At 35.5% G+C, this 18677-nt stretch overlaps 2 protein-coding genes across 3 annotated transcripts in view; both read right to left on the bottom strand.

The window, feature by feature from the left end:
* LOC107732227 (uncharacterized) overlaps window positions 1-10512 on the bottom strand; it is a 17194-nt gene extending 6682 nt beyond the window's left edge. The window contains exons 1-7 of one of the 2 annotated variants that reach the window (XM_016543506.1): window positions 10446-10512; window positions 10052-10101; window positions 8642-8911; window positions 8141-8386; window positions 7950-8024; window positions 6422-7839; window positions 5810-6104 (exon numbers count right to left, since the gene is read on the bottom strand). In XM_016543506.1, the coding sequence (XP_016398992.1) occupies window positions 7583-7839; window positions 7950-8024; window positions 8141-8386; window positions 8642-8911; window positions 10052-10101; window positions 10446-10447 (900 nt within the window). In that variant the 5' untranslated portion in view covers window positions 10448-10512 and the 3' untranslated portion in view covers window positions 5810-6104; window positions 6422-7582. Of the gene's footprint in view, window positions 1-5809; window positions 6105-6421; window positions 7840-7949; window positions 8025-8140; window positions 8387-8641; window positions 8912-10051; window positions 10102-10445 lie in introns of those variants that run through there. The other variant, XM_016543507.1, reaches the window with a different exon arrangement.
* Window positions 10513-13554: 3042 nt separating this feature from the next.
* LOC107732226 (uncharacterized) lies at window positions 13555-17052 on the bottom strand. Its single transcript, XM_016543505.1, has 6 exons — window positions 16939-17052; window positions 16135-16184; window positions 15197-15484; window positions 14779-15030; window positions 14584-14664; window positions 13555-14475 (listed from the first exon to the last, which is right to left on the bottom strand). Exons 1-6 carry the CDS (start codon window positions 16998-17000, stop codon window positions 14375-14377), a joined length of 834 nt encoding a protein of 277 aa, XP_016398991.1. The 5' UTR covers window positions 17001-17052; the 3' UTR covers window positions 13555-14374.
* Between the last annotated feature and the right edge of the window lie 1625 nt (window positions 17053-18677).

The raw sequence follows: 18677 nt of genomic DNA, 5'->3' as shown, positions 1-18677 counted from the left end.
CTTTTTGAAATTTTTGAAAAAAAAAGTTGCTAGTGTAGTCTGAAAAGTTGCTAAATCTAGCAACAAAATTGCAACACTGTTTGACTGGTTTAATTTGACAAGTAGGTAAATATACATCAGAGGGGGGAGCCAACCATAAACTTGCACCTTAAACAATGCCCACTTGAATGCGGAACAGCTTCCAGCTATGGTGGAAGAAGCAACAGTGAGTCAATCGGACCTCCAGAGGTTGAATCCAGAGGGGTTAAATGAGTCCAAGAAAGGAACAGTCAGTTTTAAGCCCTTAGGAGTGGTGGCGAGCGATTAAACAGTAACTGATAGAGATGCGGGGCATGAGAGGCACATGTACATCATCGATATTGAGTAATGTCCTGACTTTAGATGAGTTTGTGCTGGGTCTTGATCAGATTCTTGTTTTGTGACAGTAGCACATCTTTATGATCTGATTTTTTACAACATTGAATTATTGAACAGTTACACATTTTATGTATTTTCTTATTAACTAGTAAAACTGCACATTCTGAACAATTATAGTTTTAAGCAGTGTACTAGTTAATTAGTGTGCTACACAAAATTCTATGAAAATAGGACACAATGTACTGTTTATATGAAGGAACAATACGCATTTATTTTTTACAGGTGTTTTACCTGTTTTAAATTCCACATTGCATTTTGTGTTTTAAGGTTACAGGTTACAACTTAATGGATGACATCCTGGCAGAAAATGACTAGTACTTTTTCAGTTTTTCCACATATTTTTTCTTACAGTGTACCTAACTGAACAACAATTACAAGCTAATAACATGCTGTATCATAAATGTGCATTTATTATTGACCAATTGGAACTAGCAACTTAATGCACATTTGTTTGTACTATTGTCTTAGTATTTTCTTTTATTCTTACTATTTGCTTTTATTTTTGTCCTGACTTTTTATTGCCCTGTTTTGTGATGTTCAAAAATCATAGTAATGTGACCAGAATATTTTGTCACCATTGCTGAGATTCACATGCTGATTCTTCATGTCTATGAGTGACAGAACTGAAACCTCTTTATAACCCATAATTCTAAAAGTGTTTTATACAATTTTCTCACATTTTCACGTTGTATCGTAGAGCTGCAATAATACAAAACTCACAAAAGAACTACAGATTTTGATAATATGCAACCAGAGACTCAGACATATGAAAAGATTTTACCATAAGTTCCTTGCCATCACATATGTGCTTTATAAACACTATTGCAACAGCCAAAGAGAAACTTATTTTAACTTAAAGTCAAGGGTCAAGAGGCAACTAAAGCAAACACTATTCACCAAAACGGTAAGTTGAAAAGAAAAAAAAAACATCTAAACCTTAATTCTCAATAAAGAACTTCTGTTTTAGATACTCCAGAAATAAAGTCTAACTGGTTAGTAATGTGTGAAGTTGGTGTTGCTGTTTGTGGAAAGGTCCTTTTTTTTCTGAGGTCAAAGGTCTCATGTGGGGGCCCTGGAATATTTCCTTACGGGGGCCTTGGGGACAAAAAAAAATTATATCTTCAAGAAATAGACTGTATTTTAATGTTGTTTTAACCCTTTCCCCAACTAAACCAAGAGACTAAGAGAGAGTTAAATAACCTTTAAAGAACTATACAGGGGCTTACAGGTTTTACGGTAGTGGTGCTATATAGCACCTCATCAACTCCAAAGAACCGCTGAAGAACCATACAGGGGCTTAACAGGTTCTTTATACGGTAGTGGTGCTATATAGCACCTTAACCACTCCAAAGAACCGCTGAAGAACCTTTTTTTTTAGAGTGTACTAACATAACCGCTGACTAATGTTTCAGGTTTAGTTAACTTGTACGTATATAACTATCGGGGGCTAGACAAAGAGCACTTGCATAACCGCTGATTATTGATTGAGCTTTAACTAAGTTGTACATGGGTAACTGTAGGGGGCTAAACAGAACTACTTTTTAAAGAATGGTAAGCATGGGCGACCTATTAAATAGTATTAGTCATAACCTCTGGCTAATGTTCAGACTGGCGAGTTTGTGATCGTGGGGTCCATGTAAAACGGCCGACGTGAGGCACCCTGAGCGACATAGATTCCTAACGAACGAGTAAATATAAAGTAAAGAGTTAACTAGAATAATCAAATGTCAGAATAGTAATAATTAGAAATGGACAAACACCCAATTTGCATTTCACCCTAAATTCGAGGTCATAATGAAATGGAGTCAGATTTGAATTTAACCTAAATTTAATAATTTTGCGCACTGAAAAGACCGAACACGCAGGAAACCTTCATCCACCATTGGATACCTACGATGGGCCAATCGCGTGGACCTTACAGTACCGTATGAGTCTTCAGTTCTGGTGTAAACCACAGCACGTTTAACAAAATAAAAGTATCCCACAAATGTGAAAATGTTCAGAGAAACAGGTCACAAGTTTAAATATGTTGAAGTTTAAATTGTATAACTAGACCAAAATGCAGAGACACTAAACCACAAAGTCCATCTGCTTCCTTTCCAGAGCGAAGTTGAGCATGGGATAATTAGTCTCTGTATCTTTTCTCTAGGAGAATCTAAAGCTTATATTAAATGTTATTCAAACATATTTAAACATTTTTTTGAAACAATAGTTGATTAACTCAATAGAAACAATTCCTAGCTTGGGAATTAAGATTGTAACATTTCAGTTGCTAGTCCAGATCTTTAACTGTGGTTTAATCTAGTCAGAGGATATCAAACATGTTTGATATTTTGAGCCGATTTTGGAACACGTTGTGTTTTATTTATCATCCATCTCCTAACTGCACAACATGCTTCTGTGTCTGTTTGTTGTGTTTGGAATGATGTGCAAGTCTGGTACTTTGTGATCCTCAATCATATTGTGTAAGATAGCTAGTTTCAATCTGTAACCGTTTACAAAGTCGACAAGTAGCCTATGTATTGCCTAGTGTTTAAAAATATGTTTAGATATATTGAATTCCAGCCTTAACCATTGTTAACTAGGTGCCCTGAACTTCTGGCCCCCTGTACTGTTTAATACAGTATTGTGTTTGCAGGGCCCTAAGAAGAGATTGGTATGGGCCCCCTAGTGCCTATGAGCCTTCTGTACTTAGTCCCACTTTTCCCCAGTTATTTAGCTGATTTGTGATGAATCAGATGAAAGTTTGGCAATGGTCCGTCCTTTCCACCAACTGTGATAGTGAATGATACAATGTAAAAACCATGTATGTTCACAATAAATGCATTGTTTCAAATGATTAATTTAAATGTAAGTACATAGTAGTTAAGGGCAGCTAATATAAAGTGGGACCCCAAAAAGTGTTAACCGATAACTAGAATTAGTGCTGGATCTCTACATAAGAGCAAGTAGTACATGAACAATTAATGAAACAAGATAGAAAAACAAACATGTTACCTGTGTTGTCAACTTTTTTTGGATCTTCTGTTACAGACAGACCTGTAAATATATGATCAGTTTATCACAAAACAAAAACCATCTAAACAATAAAAACTGTTTTTAGTTTGTCTGTATATGTGAGTCTTATAAGATAGATAAATAGATAGATAAAGAAAAAGTCTTAGATCTTTGAGTTCAGCTCATGAAAAATGGGGGCAAAAACAAAAGTGTTGCGTTTCTAATTTTGTTCAGTGTAGACAGACAGACAGACAGACATAGATAATTTTATTATTATTACTTTTTCTATTAGACTTTTCTAAATATAGTGATTCCTTAGCACGAGTAACACTCTCTAGTGTCAGTGACAGGCAGTTTATTTTCACCTCATATTTTGTGGTTTCAGTTGTGATCTTAATGCACAAGAAAGTCAGGAAATCATAACTGTTCATTGTGCAACACTGATATGAAACCATTTTGTGTTCTTCTGAAACTGTGAGAACAGATCTGACAACATTGCATATATACAGTGCAGTTTGAAGTAATGATCACACAATTTCTTAGTTTACCTGCAGTTTATTTCATCAGAACTCTCAAGAAACACATTTAACATCGAAGACATTTTTATTTAATCAAGTTTTATGTGCCATAAAACACATAGCATTTATATTTTCTTTTAAACTCAGCTTATATGGATATAATAATGCTTCAGATGAATATAAAATGTGCATAATGTGCAATAAATCATATGTTTGCTGTTCTTTTTTTTTAGCTTATTGTAACAAAGTCAATGACTTGAGAAGAAAGAGGACGGGGTCGGCTTGACTGCTGCTGGTGATTTTATTCGGCTTCAATAAATAAACAGAATGTCGCGCTACCAGCGCTCAATATATACAATTGCATATGAAAAATCACACTGGAACAAGACACAGGTGTTTGTCATTTGCATTTGACCCACTTATGTCGAGTTCACACTGCACGATTTTACCCCGAGTTTTCACTCGCCGACAGGTTTTGCGAAATCGCCGACAAATGTCTGAAATACAACGGCGATCCGACGAGTTTGAAAATCTTGCAGTGTGAACTCGGCATAAGCTGTGTCATCAGTCAGTCGTTTCCCATCATGCTCTTGATCAGCGCAGCTATATGATATAAAGCTGAAATCTGTTACCCTGGATCTCTAGTCTGATGGGTTTGTCGAAGAACATCTCTGGAGGGTCAGACTTTGTTCCACAGAAATAAAGACCAGAATCTGAATCTGTTACTCCAGAAATAACCAGCGTGGCTCTGGTGACCCAAGTGTCTGCTGTAAGATTCAGTCGAGGGCTGTTTGGATTGTAGTTGATCAGGAGTTTTCTTCCTGATTCATCTTTCTCTGCAGAAATCAGTAGATGCAGTTCTCCTGATCTGAGGTGATACCAGGCGACTTCATATCGGTTTCTCATGCTGCAGTTCAGACTGATGCTTTCTCCCATCTGAACCCTTAACAAATCAGAAGATCCTCGGAAGATCCACTGACGCATCTGGAGAAATGTTTATTTATATAAAACATCATTTTATACTGTTAATAGCTATTGTGTTTTAGGTTGATTTGTTAATTTCTTAATGTTTGAAATAGAATATATTTAATACTGGCCGTGGTTTGCATAATCCAACAAGAAAATACACAGAAGAAAATTATTTTCTTCATTGTGTCTGTTGTTCATAAAGGTGTTAATCAAACTAAGGGTTCCAGCACAATGCAGAGACTCTAAACCACAAAACGTTCCATTTCCTTTCCAGACAAAAATAGTCTCTGTATCAGATCCACTATTTGATTCATCAAACTTCTGTGCGCTGTAATCTTCATGATTTCACTGAATGTGCTCTCTTAGCTTGCATAGACACTTGGCAAAGTGTTTGTGTAGATTTGTAAGTCCATGGATAAATACTGAATAATCATTTTGACCATATTACAAAAAAAAAAAAAAAAAACAGTTTTTTTTGTTTTGCAAAATTTGACAATGTCTAATTTAAAACAATGTCATGTTTATAAGAGTGTATATAATTTTACACAGACAGCAGTTCTACCATATCAGTCTCGTGTTAAAACATGTAATGTTTAAGTGTTATGGTTGCAGAATGGTGCATAGTTTTGTTTTTTGTTTTTTATGAAGGAGGAAGTAATTTTTTTAGGTAATGTGAGACAGGAAGCTTACCCTGCAATTTTGAAAAAGTCACAGTCGCTTTGTCTTTCAACACTTTCAGTGATCAAAGAAAGAGTCACAAAACTTTTAAAAAGGGTCATGAACTGCCTGTTTTTTATTTTGTACTGTTCTCGGAGGTGCACTTATAATGTTAACAAGATTTTTACTTCAAAAAACATCATCATTTATAAGTAATAAGCTATTTTCTGTCCTGTTTTTGACCCCCCTCATCAGAACGCTGTGTTTGAATAGGCGTGGAGGATTGTAGACTTGGAAGTAAACACGCACTGCAATGATTGACTTGTGCATATTTAACAGTCTACAAAGCAAACAAAGTCATTTATTAAGACAATGTTTAAATATGCAGACAGAACGGAATGGCATAGGAAATCTAAATTTTCCTCCTTATACCCTGAACAAATCAATGTTAAACATGAGTGGAATACATCTTAAAGCAAAGTAAGAGATAGTAAACCTAAAACTGTCCCAATGGTAAGCATGTTGATGAATCTCTTGGAGCAGATACTGTAATTAGGAATAATGTTATCTCATGGTGAATTTACTGTATACTGTACTTTCAAAGTGATTGCTATTGTACTGCACAGCTGTATATTCACTCCCACAACAATCCCAAAATAATCAACATTTCACAGATGCCACAGAGCTTGATTTGTAGTATTCCTTCACTGCAGTCACAAACAAGTCACAATGTGGCTGCTCACATTAATATCAAAATACATAATGAAAAATAGTTTTAAAATTAATGTATAAAAAATGGGTATAAAATATATGAAAACATTTTTAATACATATTGTTTTAAAAATGTAATAAGCTTCACACACCTTAGTGATGCTATAGTAAGCAGTCAAAGGCAACAGTGTCAAGGAAAGAAATCTCTAGAGATGTTTGGTATGGGAAAAAAAACATGTTTTGGCTGGAACACAGACTCAGCTTTGGATGTGCTCTTTCTGCTGTTGACACATATTTAAACACATTTGTACAAAACATACATATTGACTGGAATAAAGTCAAGGCTAGTGCAAATAAATACAGTGTGGTTCTCTGTGTTCACAGGATATGTTTCTATCAAGGGTAAGTAATATTGATTTCTATAGCACCTTTCAAGAGCAAGTGTCACAAATTGCTTTACAACAACATTGTAAAATGAAGAATAAAAACAGACATGACAATTAAAAAAAAAAGAAAATTTAGACAAAAGCAAGTTTGAACAAGTGAGTTTTCAGCTGCTTTTTAAAAATGTCCTCAGAGTCCACAGATCTCAGTTTCAGAGGAAGAGCATTCCACAACTTGGGAGCAGCTACTTCAAAGGCACAGTCTCCTTTTGTCTTCAGTCTAGAGCGTGGAACAACTAGCAGGATCTCAGATTCCTACTAAAGTTATAGGGTTGCAACATCTCTTTTATATACACAGGGGCTTGACCATGCAACGCTCTAAACACCATCGCAATCATTTTAAAATTAATTCTAAATTTGACAGGGAGCCAATGTAAAGAAATTAAAATTGGGGTTACGTGTGATCTCTTTGATGACTTGGTTAAAAGCTTAGCAGCAGCATTGTGTAAACCACTTGTAAACGTTTGAGGGATGAATTACTAAGACAGGGTCACCAGAGCTGCACGCTAACTTTTTTTGCACATATCACTGGTGCTACAGAGACTGAAAGCTTTGTAGCACAAGCTTGTGGCCTTAATTTGTAGCACATGAGTGCAGTTCATCAGTTAAACATGTATGTGACTGGCAAAGGACATTGATGTTGCAAACAGTTTGAAAAAGTTTGCTTGTCAAAAAATAAATCAAACTTGTGTGACTTGTATAACTATTTGAGGGCATGTGAACTAATTACATTTACAGTATGCTGCACTTACACAATCATAAATAATGCTAGGAGAGGAATGTTTGAATTTTTGAATATATACATTTGAAATGATTATTTAAAAAAACATTGAAATTAAAGTGACCAATAGGTGGAGACATTTAAACAGCTTATTCAGTCAGGAATGATACGCTGACAGCATCTTCTGCAGATCTGTTGGCACTTAAGGTAGATTGCACATAACCGTTGCTGTTGTTAGGTAATGTGGGCCCCTGTACAGTTTGTTCCACTGAGACGCATTGGTAGGAATTACATCCCTCGTTCCGGTTCTGATGCTGGTGTGTCCTGATGACAGCAAATGCAATCAGACCCAGAGCCCCCAAAACCACCAGAACCACCAGAACAATCACAATCCAAACCCAAGCAGCTGGAAAGGGAAAGTGGGAAGACATCACAATCTTTTAAAAATTGTTTTTTCTTTTGAAAACTTACTGCTTAAAGATTTTGAAAAGCTCTCAATGCTCTTGTTTTACTTACGAGGTTGTTCAGTGCCATTAGGTTGTTCATCATCTGTGTCCAGTTTGTCCTTTGATTGTGTACCTGATAATGCACCTATTGAAAGGTCAGTCACACAGTTTAGCATCAATTTGCTTTTCAAATCATGATGAGTAAACCTCAGCAGTGCACTTTATAAATAATATTCCTAGCATCCACTGATCTTCTCTCACCTGTGACTGTCACTGTGATCAAGATTTCTCTTTCAGAGTCCAGAACTCTGTATGCACCTGCATCATTGGCTGTAAACTCTTTAATGGTCAAGTTCCCATCAGTGTCAGACAGTCGTTCACTCCAGACCCCATGACCTCTCTTCCACACCTCCCTCAACTCTCCACTGGAGTTTTTCTCCACTTTATCAGCATTTGGCAGCAGAACATTCAACTTCAGTTCCTCGCCTATTTTCACAGAAACCTCATCTGAGGAGACACAAAGACATTAATTCTTATTATAATGGTGCCATTTAATCAATGCTATAAGCGCATATTTAGGATTGAGAGACCAGATGTAATAATAAAAAAAAAAAATCTGCCATATTGAAAATGCCACTATTCTAAATACTAGGCAAGATGTGTCCTATTTAGTGTGTATGCTGGTTAAAGGCCTGAATGCACTACCAAGACAATTAATAAAGGAAAACCAGAAAGCACATGTTGCTGTTTTTTCATGTTTACCATGAATCTGAAGATGGTATGTCTTCCCTGGATAATTTTTGTAAACAAATCTCAAAATGTATTTCCCAGCATCACTGAATCTCAGATCCTTGATGACGACGTCACACACTCTGTTTTTAAATATTCGGCCACTACATTTCTCAGTCTGACAGACAGAGATGTTTTTTGACATTCTGATTAAATTAATATCAATAATGTCTTTTCCGTCAACTTCACATGACAGTGTTGCGATGCCTCCCTTTTTTTCTTTCACGGGTATAGAGGGGGTTCCTGCAAATACAGACAGAAAAATAATAAATCAACAAATTATCCAAGACTGGTGTTTCTGTTTATTCTCCTTAAGGTCAACACAAACTATTCTAGTAGAGTTATTCTAGTCAAGATGTCAAATTGTTTACGCTCAATAGATTTTACTATACATCCAAGATTCTTTGATAATTGTGAACCGATGGTGGAATTTCCCCAACATTTAGCATCAATAATGCCTGTAAAATTTGTGGTTGCTTTGAATAAAAATGTCTGATAAAAGTAGGTTTCTCACTTTATTCATGAAGAAAGGGTCAAAGTACGCACATCCAAAAAAGTCTTGGCCAGGTGCAAGATCAAAAGGTACATCAAACAATAGAAAAAATATCTGCACACTGTTATTCTCCCTTTATTCAAAAAAGTTAGTAAACGTTGCTATTTTTAACTTTTTTGAATATAGGGAGAATAACAGTGTGCAGATCTTTTTTTCTATTATTTTCTCACTTTATTCAACCACATAATCAAATTTACACACAATTGGTAATGTAATGTAACACTTTATTTTCCAGTTTATTGAGTGACAGCTCTATTGTCCCCATGTTGATAAGAATAAGAGAGTGAAGTGCAGACAGAGTTTTTTCCTTCTGAGGATTATTAATTTCACTTTTGTTGTGAAAGAGCCTTTAATAGAACTTTTTTCTTTCTTTTTTTTTTTTATTATAAAAACAAATAAGCAAGCCCAGCCTATGGTTGTCAAAAAGTAACACAAAAGTAATGCATCGCTTTCCATATAAAGTAAACTATTTATTTTACTTTATACGGAGTAATGCTGTATTGTAATGCATTACTTTTAAAAGTAACTTTCCCCAACACTGCCGGGCAATGATGATAAGTACAAAGTTTCCCGATGCATGCCATTTTACTCGTTCAGGCAGATAAAAGTTGTCAGGGTTACAATATACACACTTCTTCCGAACTACACTACCCATAATGCACTACATAGACCTACCCATTTCCTCCGGACTAGTGATTGCTTAAAAGGAAGGGGATTTCCATAATAAATCCAATGTCAACCAAAGTCAAACAATCGACTAGAATAACTCTACCCAACAATCAAAACAGTAACAATTTATTCATAATAATAACAATAATTAAGATACGGACCGCTATAACTGACAAGGCAAAACAGCAGCAGTAGATTGAAGCATCTGAACCTGAAGAGAATACAGACAGCTGTTATGTGACAGATACAGACACGCATCACAAAGAGGTTTATACAGCTATAAAATGGGGAAAAGTTGTTATTTAACTGATCGCAATACGGCCCACTACAAACTAACAATTTAATGTTATATAGCCCGGACCTTAAATGAAAAAATAATAATAATAATAATAATTACAAAATAAATAAATTATTTTAATAATTATTTTTAGTAATTTTTCCCCCCGAACCAATTCACTCCAGTAGCTAACCATTGTAGAACAGTCTAATAATTATATATTGGTATAATTACACATGAAACACTCAAGATTTATATTTAAAAGCATGAACACTTACATTGTGAAGCTCCTGCATGTTCTGGAATCAATTCTTTAAAACTGAAACTGAGACCGACACGTGCCTCATGTAAGATAGGGGAGAGACTGATTATTACTGTCCTCTATATATTAATTCAAAGCAGATTGAGCTCTCTAACGAATGTTATAGTTTTTATGTTCAGTGTCTGACATAATTTTGTGATTTTTTTACTTAATCGTTTGCATATAAAATTAATAATTAACAGACATTTATTTTGAAATTGTCAACCGCCATAAAATCGTACAAGAAGAAGAAGAAGATTTATTTTGAAAAATCACAGACATTTGCCGCTTGCAGTCGGGAGGGAACGAGGAAGTCAGACTTTCTGCATCCGTTGACGCTCGCGCGGTAGGTTTTGTGCTTATTTTGTGCTTTGTGCTTAAGTGGGTTGCATGCAATATTTGTCGAATGCACACAAGTCCCAGTCACAAATCTAGTGTTTAATCATGTCTAAATATTTCTTCAAATGAAAAACTTAAAAATAAGTACGCATTTATTACCTGCAATATTCTAGATACAATTTAGTAAAGAGCCATGGTTATAGTGGGTTAACCATGGCATTACAAATGAAAATGATTTTTTTTCTGACCACAAAATGACTCTAATTTTCCTCTTTGCATTGTAATTTAAAACCCTTTCTCTATTTTAACCTTAAATACTACACTAATTGTAATATAAGTAATAGAAATACTAGAAAAAAATATTTTAAGTCATTATTGGACCATAATTATTGCACAAATAGTATTTAGTACCAAAAGATCTCCTTAAAATATTAAATAAATATTATTGAACTAAAATATAGAACATTTATTTAACTGAAAAAGAGTTACGCTGTATGGTCACATTATAAGTAAGCAATACCTGAGGGTTAAATACAAGAAAACCTTATTAATGTTGCCTCTCCATGACTCTCCAGAATAAAATGATACTGTAAATGTCATCGACATAATAATCAATGCATAATATGCTGTAATGTTTAACCAAAAATTGCTGCAAATGCCTGTATAATGAAGCTGTCGTCTATCCTACTCAAACCCATTCAAATGTATTGACAGCGCTGGTTTGTTTGGAGAGCTCCGTGAACCTACATTTTACGATTTACGCCACATTAAGTGCGCCAAAACGGCATTTATTGTTTGAATTTAGTGTTAAAACTTTCAGAATTTGAAAGCAGAGACTGTTTCATATCGCAAGCAGGGTTGCCAATTTGGCATGAGATTTACATGGGCAGCGTGAGGGTCACCGTGATTTTGCCAAGACAGACATGTTCCTGGATCGACATCTTTTTTGATCTAAACCAGGTTGGCTTTATGGGGTTTTGTCAACTCAAAACTTACTCTGCAACTCTGAGTTTGTTCATCTTGCTTCGTGCTACAGGCCACTGGTCTGTTAATCGCTACATGCACAAATTATGATACTTTAATGCAAAATATAACATTTGCATTCACAAACATATCTCTGTTTGAACAAAACGCGCACATTCACGCAATTCTGAATTTCACATACACAAGTTGAAAGGCGTTTGTGGATGTGAAGATATATTTGTGATTTTTTCTAATTGATGGGTAAATGTGCACACATTAATTAATAACAGTGGGGCTTTTTCACTGAAAGTTGTTGTGTGTGAGTCCTGAAATGCTGAAAACTGCGAAAATGAAGTCTCAAAATCCAAATGAACGAACAGGATAGACTTAAACAAGTTAATGAATGCACGCATGTCACCTGATCCACAAATGCACAACTTCCTTTTTGTATGCGCAAATTAAGATGCATTAATACAAAACAGAACCTTTTTATTCAAAAACCTGTCTATATGTGCACAAATCGCTTTGATTCTTAAATTCACAGACTCTGGTTGAAAGCCATTTGTTTGTGGATAGAAAGATGCATTTACAATATTTATGAAGTACGGATAAATGAGAATGCATTTGTTAATAATTTTGAGATGAAATTCATCCCATACTTTTATTTTTAATTTATTTTTAATTTTTTTACGTCATCCGGTCTGAGGATATCACACACATTTGATATTTTGGTTCCTCTGTTGCATGAACATCGTGAAACATCGTCGCGAAATAGGCAGAAAATGCATAAGGCGCCTTATTGTGCATTGTGTAATGTGCCAAGTTCAACGGTTCATAAAAAAAGAATGCTACGGTAAGAAGTGCTGAAAATTGGTGTTTTGTTAGAGGAGTAGTTGTACTATAAAGTCATTTTGTCCAAGGCGATAGCTTGCATCTCCAATATTGCATTACTGCCATCTTCTGGAGTTATTAACTCACAAAATACCACATTACAGTATGTTCTTCACTCCACATCCTGTTATTCCTATTTGTTCCATTACTTTAATTTCTCATCATGTAATTTCTGCCCTTTTAATTTCTCCTGCACACAACAAGCACGTTCTACTGTTTTTTATAGCTATATTATCTGCCCTTTCATTGCCCATAATATCTGTATGAGCAGTATACACACAGTGAAAGTAAGATAGTAGATTTGACGTAATTGCAGTTATGGTTCAAGGTTTAGCATTGGTAATGATCAGAATTTCTACCAAAAATGCACAACATGAGTGATGTCTTAGTTTTACTGCATTTTATTTCACATTTAACATTCAAAACATTTTATTTAATCAACCTTTATGTGCCATAAACGGATGGCATTTATATATTTCTCTTAAACTCAGCTTATATACATAATAATTCTTATGTAAATATATGATGTGTAAAGATACAGCTAGACATGTACATTTCTTATGTGGGCATGCAAATCTTACATATACAAAAGTGCACCAACATTAAAATATCAACAATGAAATGTTTCTTACAAAAGTGGTTCAGTTTGTTTAGTTTTTCACAGTACATGCTCTTTCAAAGAAGATTTTCAAAGAATAATGCAAATCCCTGATTAAGCACTAAAAAGCAACACTGGAAAGGAGAGACTCTCTAATAGTAGATTATAATGATGAAGACACTTCGTGATGTCATTGTAAATATATCATATTTAAACATGTTAAACAACACTTCTCAGTATTATTTGTCAGCATCATACAGTATTGTATTACAAAAACCTAATTTCAAAACCCTGGGCTTCATATAAAACAACCGATAAAAATGAACAATAGAAATAATTTTTATAAATACTTTTTGAAATAGTGCTACATTAAGCTATTCCTGCTCATCAAGGTAGTGCCATAACAAAACAATAAATAAAGAAACCATATTTCCACAATACTATAGCAGTGCATGAAATAGTTTGCATACTGAATTAAGCCACATAGCTCAGCATTTCCTGGTAATAGTGATGCATTGAAATTAACTTTTTATAAAACATATGAATGTTCTATGAAAACATACTTTTTTTCTGCAGTCATACACTATGTTGGTAGAGAAAAGCAAATTTGTCTTAAGATGTGTCTTTAGTGCTGTTGTGCCCTATACATATAGGCATATGTCCTCACCATTAGCCCTTGATGTTTTAAAAAGCTAGAAACACTCCTGGTCCACTACAGCAATTTCAGGAGTGACTCACGCAACAATTTAAAAGATTCACTCGCGTAATTAATGCATTTGTCACTTCTGCAACTTAGCAACTTGTACATGGACATTGGTCCTCTACATAAACAAAACTTTTCTTTAAATTGAAAGTCAGCAAAGAGTGCCCCCTTTACAGCGTGACTGACTGAGTGCATTAATGCAAAATAAAAGAACCCCCCAAGAATGAATTACATGCAGATACAGTCAACATTCTCATGTAGAGCAGCCCAAATGTTCATATGTATAGTTCATTACATATATTGACAGAATCATCTTTTAGCATTGAAGGCAAACTTACAGTGATGTTGCTACGTGACATCATCTTTCTAATTCATTGCACTTTGACCCCTTGGTGCCAAACATGTCCTGCTTTTAGAAATCGGTGTGTTTCTGGATGGTAAGCGTAACCAGAGTAGAAACCAGCAGAGCAGCATACACAAGCAGTCCAGCACTCATAATCCAGTAGATTACAGCTGGAAAAGAGGAAGATGGGAAGAGAGCACAATTTTTTAAAATGTTTTTTAGAACTCTTAACTGCTTAAAAATGTTATAACGCTCTCAATGCATCCAGTTTTACTTACGAACTTGCATCGTCTCATCAGTTTTGTCTTTATCTGTGCTGTCCAGTTTTTTCTTTGATTCTGTACTAGGATACTTTGATTCTGTAGAGGATATTGAGAGGTTAGTCACACAGTTTAGCATCAATTTGCTGTAAAAATCATGATGAATAAACCTCAGCTGTCCAGTATTTTCTACATATCTATTGATCTTCTCACCTCTGACTGTCACTGTGATCAAGATTTCTCCATCAGGGTCCAGAACTCTGTATGTTCCTGTGTCTCTGGCTGTGAAATTACTAATGATCAGGTTTCCATCACTAATGGTGATCCGTTCACTCTGATCTCCATCAGTTCTGCTCCAATCCTTCATCCACTCTGTGCTTCTTCTGCTCTGATGCTGCACTTTATCAGCGTTTGACAACAGAACATCCAACTTCAGCTCCTCACCTGTTTTCACAGAAATCTCATCTGAGGAGAAGACATTAATCATTATTATAATGCTTTCAAACAATCAAGGCCATAAGCACAATAATCTGAATATTAAGCCTGTTCCATTCAGAGTCTCTGCTGGTTAAATGCAATACCACACTGTTACTAAAGGAAAACTAGAAAACACGTTTTTTTATTTATTTACCCTGAATATGAAGTTGGTACGTCCTGATCAGTCGCTCCAGCTCTGTCTGATTATTGTGGTAATAGACTCTCATAAAGTATTTCCCAGCATCACTGAAGCTCAGATTCTTGATGAAGACGTCACAGTTTCCTTGTTTAAATACTCGTCCACTGCATTCTTCAGTCTGACAGACAGGGATGTTTTTTGACCGACTGATTAAACTAATATCAGAAATCTCTCTGGACTCAGATTCACATGATAGTGTGATGTTTCCTCCCTTTTTTCCTGACACAGATATAGCGGAGGTTCCTGCAAATACAGAATCATTCAATATAAAGTTTTAAAGGGGTCATATGATGCGATTTCAAGTTTTCCTTTCTCTTTGGAGTGTTACAAGCTGATTGTGAATAGATAAGATCCCTGAAGTTGTGTTTTTTGAACATTAAAGCATGTCAACATATTCTGTTACACCAAATACACAAAATAATGATCTTTAAAAAAGCATCATATGACCCCTTTAAATTATGCAGTATCCAAAACCACTACTGTATGAGATTGCATGTATATTCCAGCTGATTATTCTTACTTTTGTCAGAGTTCAGAAATGTTCATCTTGTAAGTCAGTTTTGTGTATTGTTGGTCTTTCTGAACTCACAAATAAACCTCATTCATGGCAATACAAAGCTAGAGCACATGTGTCAGAGCAGTTACAGTGAATTCCTGAACATCCCTGACCAAACAATGTTTAATAATAGACGGACTGCACAGATAGCTCAGTGCTGTCATGGTGTGATAATGCTGAGGAAATTCTTCCATCAATCCACAAGAATCCAGTAAAATGACTAACTGTGTGATGCAACAGAGAAACAATTGACTAGAATAACTCTATAAGACTAGAATAAGAGTGAATTACATGAAATGAAATGTTAAAATAATAGTAATAAACAAATGATACTGACCACAATGATTTGCAAAGCACAGCAGCAGAAGAAGATTTAACCAGTTTAACCTGATGAGAATGCAGACAGCAGTTATGTGACAGATACAGACACACATTACAAATAGTTTAATACAGCGATCAAATACTAGCAACAACATAATATATACCTGACTGCTGTAACACGTCTAGTCTCTTCTGTGTTTTCAATCATGGTTTTCAGTTCTGCTCTCTGTAACCTAGTTTCCCTGTATTAAGTTCATTCCTTTCCATCTTTGTTCATTAATTACCTCATTAGTTCCCTTTGTCTGAGTCATGTTCATATTCCTGGAGTTACTCTCTGACTGTACGTGTATTGATATTCTCTGATTTTCTGAGTTTTGTCATTATTCACTGATTTCCATTGATTCCCTTTCGTCGTGCGATTGTTTACACACCGTTGTCAACTTTCACTTTCAATTTTATTTAAAGATCCAACAAATTTAGATCTTGAACATGGTCAAAATAAGAAGAAACATCAAAGTAGAATCTGAATATTTGGTTTAATAAATTATTTCAGTGTAATAGCCTACTCAAAATGATCCATCAAACTCAACTGACACAAATAAAACGTTTATGAAATTATTTTTCCTGCAAAAAAACAAAAAAACGTCTACTAATTATATTAATAACAACACTAATTAAAATCATAATCACCGTTATTATCATAATCAGCTTTCATCGAAAACATGTTTACTTCCGCGTCACTCGCAGTTCAACATAAACACACCACTAGTTTAATAAAAACACTGAGGCTGGATTAATATTTTACATCATGAACACTTACATGGTAAAACTTCTGCGTGGGTCTTTTGTTCTGGCGTTAAAAGTTCGTAAACCACTGCACATTTTGCGAAATTTAAGTAAAACTTCGCATTAACTATAAACTTGCTGCGTATGATATGATGAAATATCACTATTCCAGCCCCCTTTTTACATTGGCTGTTTAGGTTGTCAATCAAATTGGTAAACGTTTTTTTTTCTCCTTGTAGCCTAATCTTAACTCCTAGTTTTAATTCCATTAAGGAATTAGCAATCGCATAACCATATTATTTTAAGTGCAATAAACATTTTAAACAGTTGTTTCTCTTTTACAGCTTAACTAAACATTTATCAAAATACTATAGTGTTTTTGAACCATACTATAGTAAAGTGTATTATACTGTATATATTATAGTATTTACAACACTTTGTTAATGAATGCTACAGCATACTGTAGTATTAACTATAGTGAACTGATAAACTGTAATAAATACTGTAGTATACTTTAGTTTTTACTATAGTAAACTGTAGTGTATTGTAGTATACCCTATAGTTGTAGAAAACTTAGTACAGTATTGGGTAAAGTAATTTGTTTATATTACTGTAGTTGTTATATTACCACGGCAACTATAGAATTACCACAACAAATTCATTGAAGTACTTTACTATAGTATGGTTCAAAAACACGATAGTATTTGCTATAAATTACTATAGTATTGTTTCATGAACTCTCAATATGCATAGACACTCAGTCTTTATTTTAACATAACTTTATTTTCTTCTTTATATTAACGTTATTAGTAGAAGCTGTAGTAGTAGACCTAAGAAAATAATCCCTAATATCGTAATAGAAAAGCACTGTAAAAATAACTGTAAATGAAAAATGAATAATTTTGTCTTAACTTCTTCACTTGGCAGAGTTAAATCCTCACGCTGTTATTCTGGCAAAAACCTGTTTCAGTGAAAAAACTGGCTGCTATCAGTATTCATCACATTAATGGATACATTAATTTGTAAACGTTTATTTGTTTCCTTGGCAGGTTTAGTTTTATACAAAACAAAACAGAACTATAAGTATAATAACTTCTCAGGTTACGTATGCAACCCTGGTTCCTCGAGGGAACGAGACGCTGCGTCGGAAAACGCTAGGGGAACGCCTTCTGCGACCCATGCTCTGAATCACATGTGAAATCAGTCCAATAGCTGAGCGGGACGTCACGGGCGGGTGACGTCATGACCAGGAAGCTATAAAAGCACGTGCGGCGGAGCCAGCGTCAGCTTCAGGAATGAGGCAAGCGCTGGCAGGGATGCCGGAAGTATGGCACCGAGACGCAGCATCTCGTTCCCTCAAGGAACCAGGGTTACATACGTAACCTGAGACGTTCCTCTTCAGGAACTCGAGCTGTGTCGGAAAACGCTAGGGGAACGAGAATGCCCACACCGCCAGACTTGCAAATCTCTGCCTAGTGTGGAAGACTGCACAGCTAGGGCGAGAGACCAGAAGAGCCCGGAGTGGCTAAAGTAGGCGGGGCTCGCCATCCCGAAGGCCAACTTCTGGAGGAGTGAATCTTGACCCCCAAAGGAGAGTGGAGATTAGAGGACTCGAGGCTATGGAATAGCATCCTGATCCACCACTTAGCATAAGCTTCTCTGGCCAGAGGCCTCGGCCTCAGCGCACCGCAGAGGAAACGTGTAAGAAGAGGGTGTCTTCCCACTGAATGGCCACCGAGAGGGGCGTGGTAGGCCGCAATGGCCGCCACGAAG

The sequence above is a fragment of the Sinocyclocheilus rhinocerous genome, unplaced genomic scaffold (assembly GCF_001515625.1).
Source record: "Sinocyclocheilus rhinocerous isolate Xijiao unplaced genomic scaffold, SAMN03320098_v1.1 scaffold12284, whole genome shotgun sequence".
NCBI classification, from domain to species: Eukaryota; Metazoa; Chordata; class Actinopteri; order Cypriniformes; family Cyprinidae; genus Sinocyclocheilus; species Sinocyclocheilus rhinocerous.
This window is presented reverse-complemented; position numbering and strand designations above follow the sequence as displayed.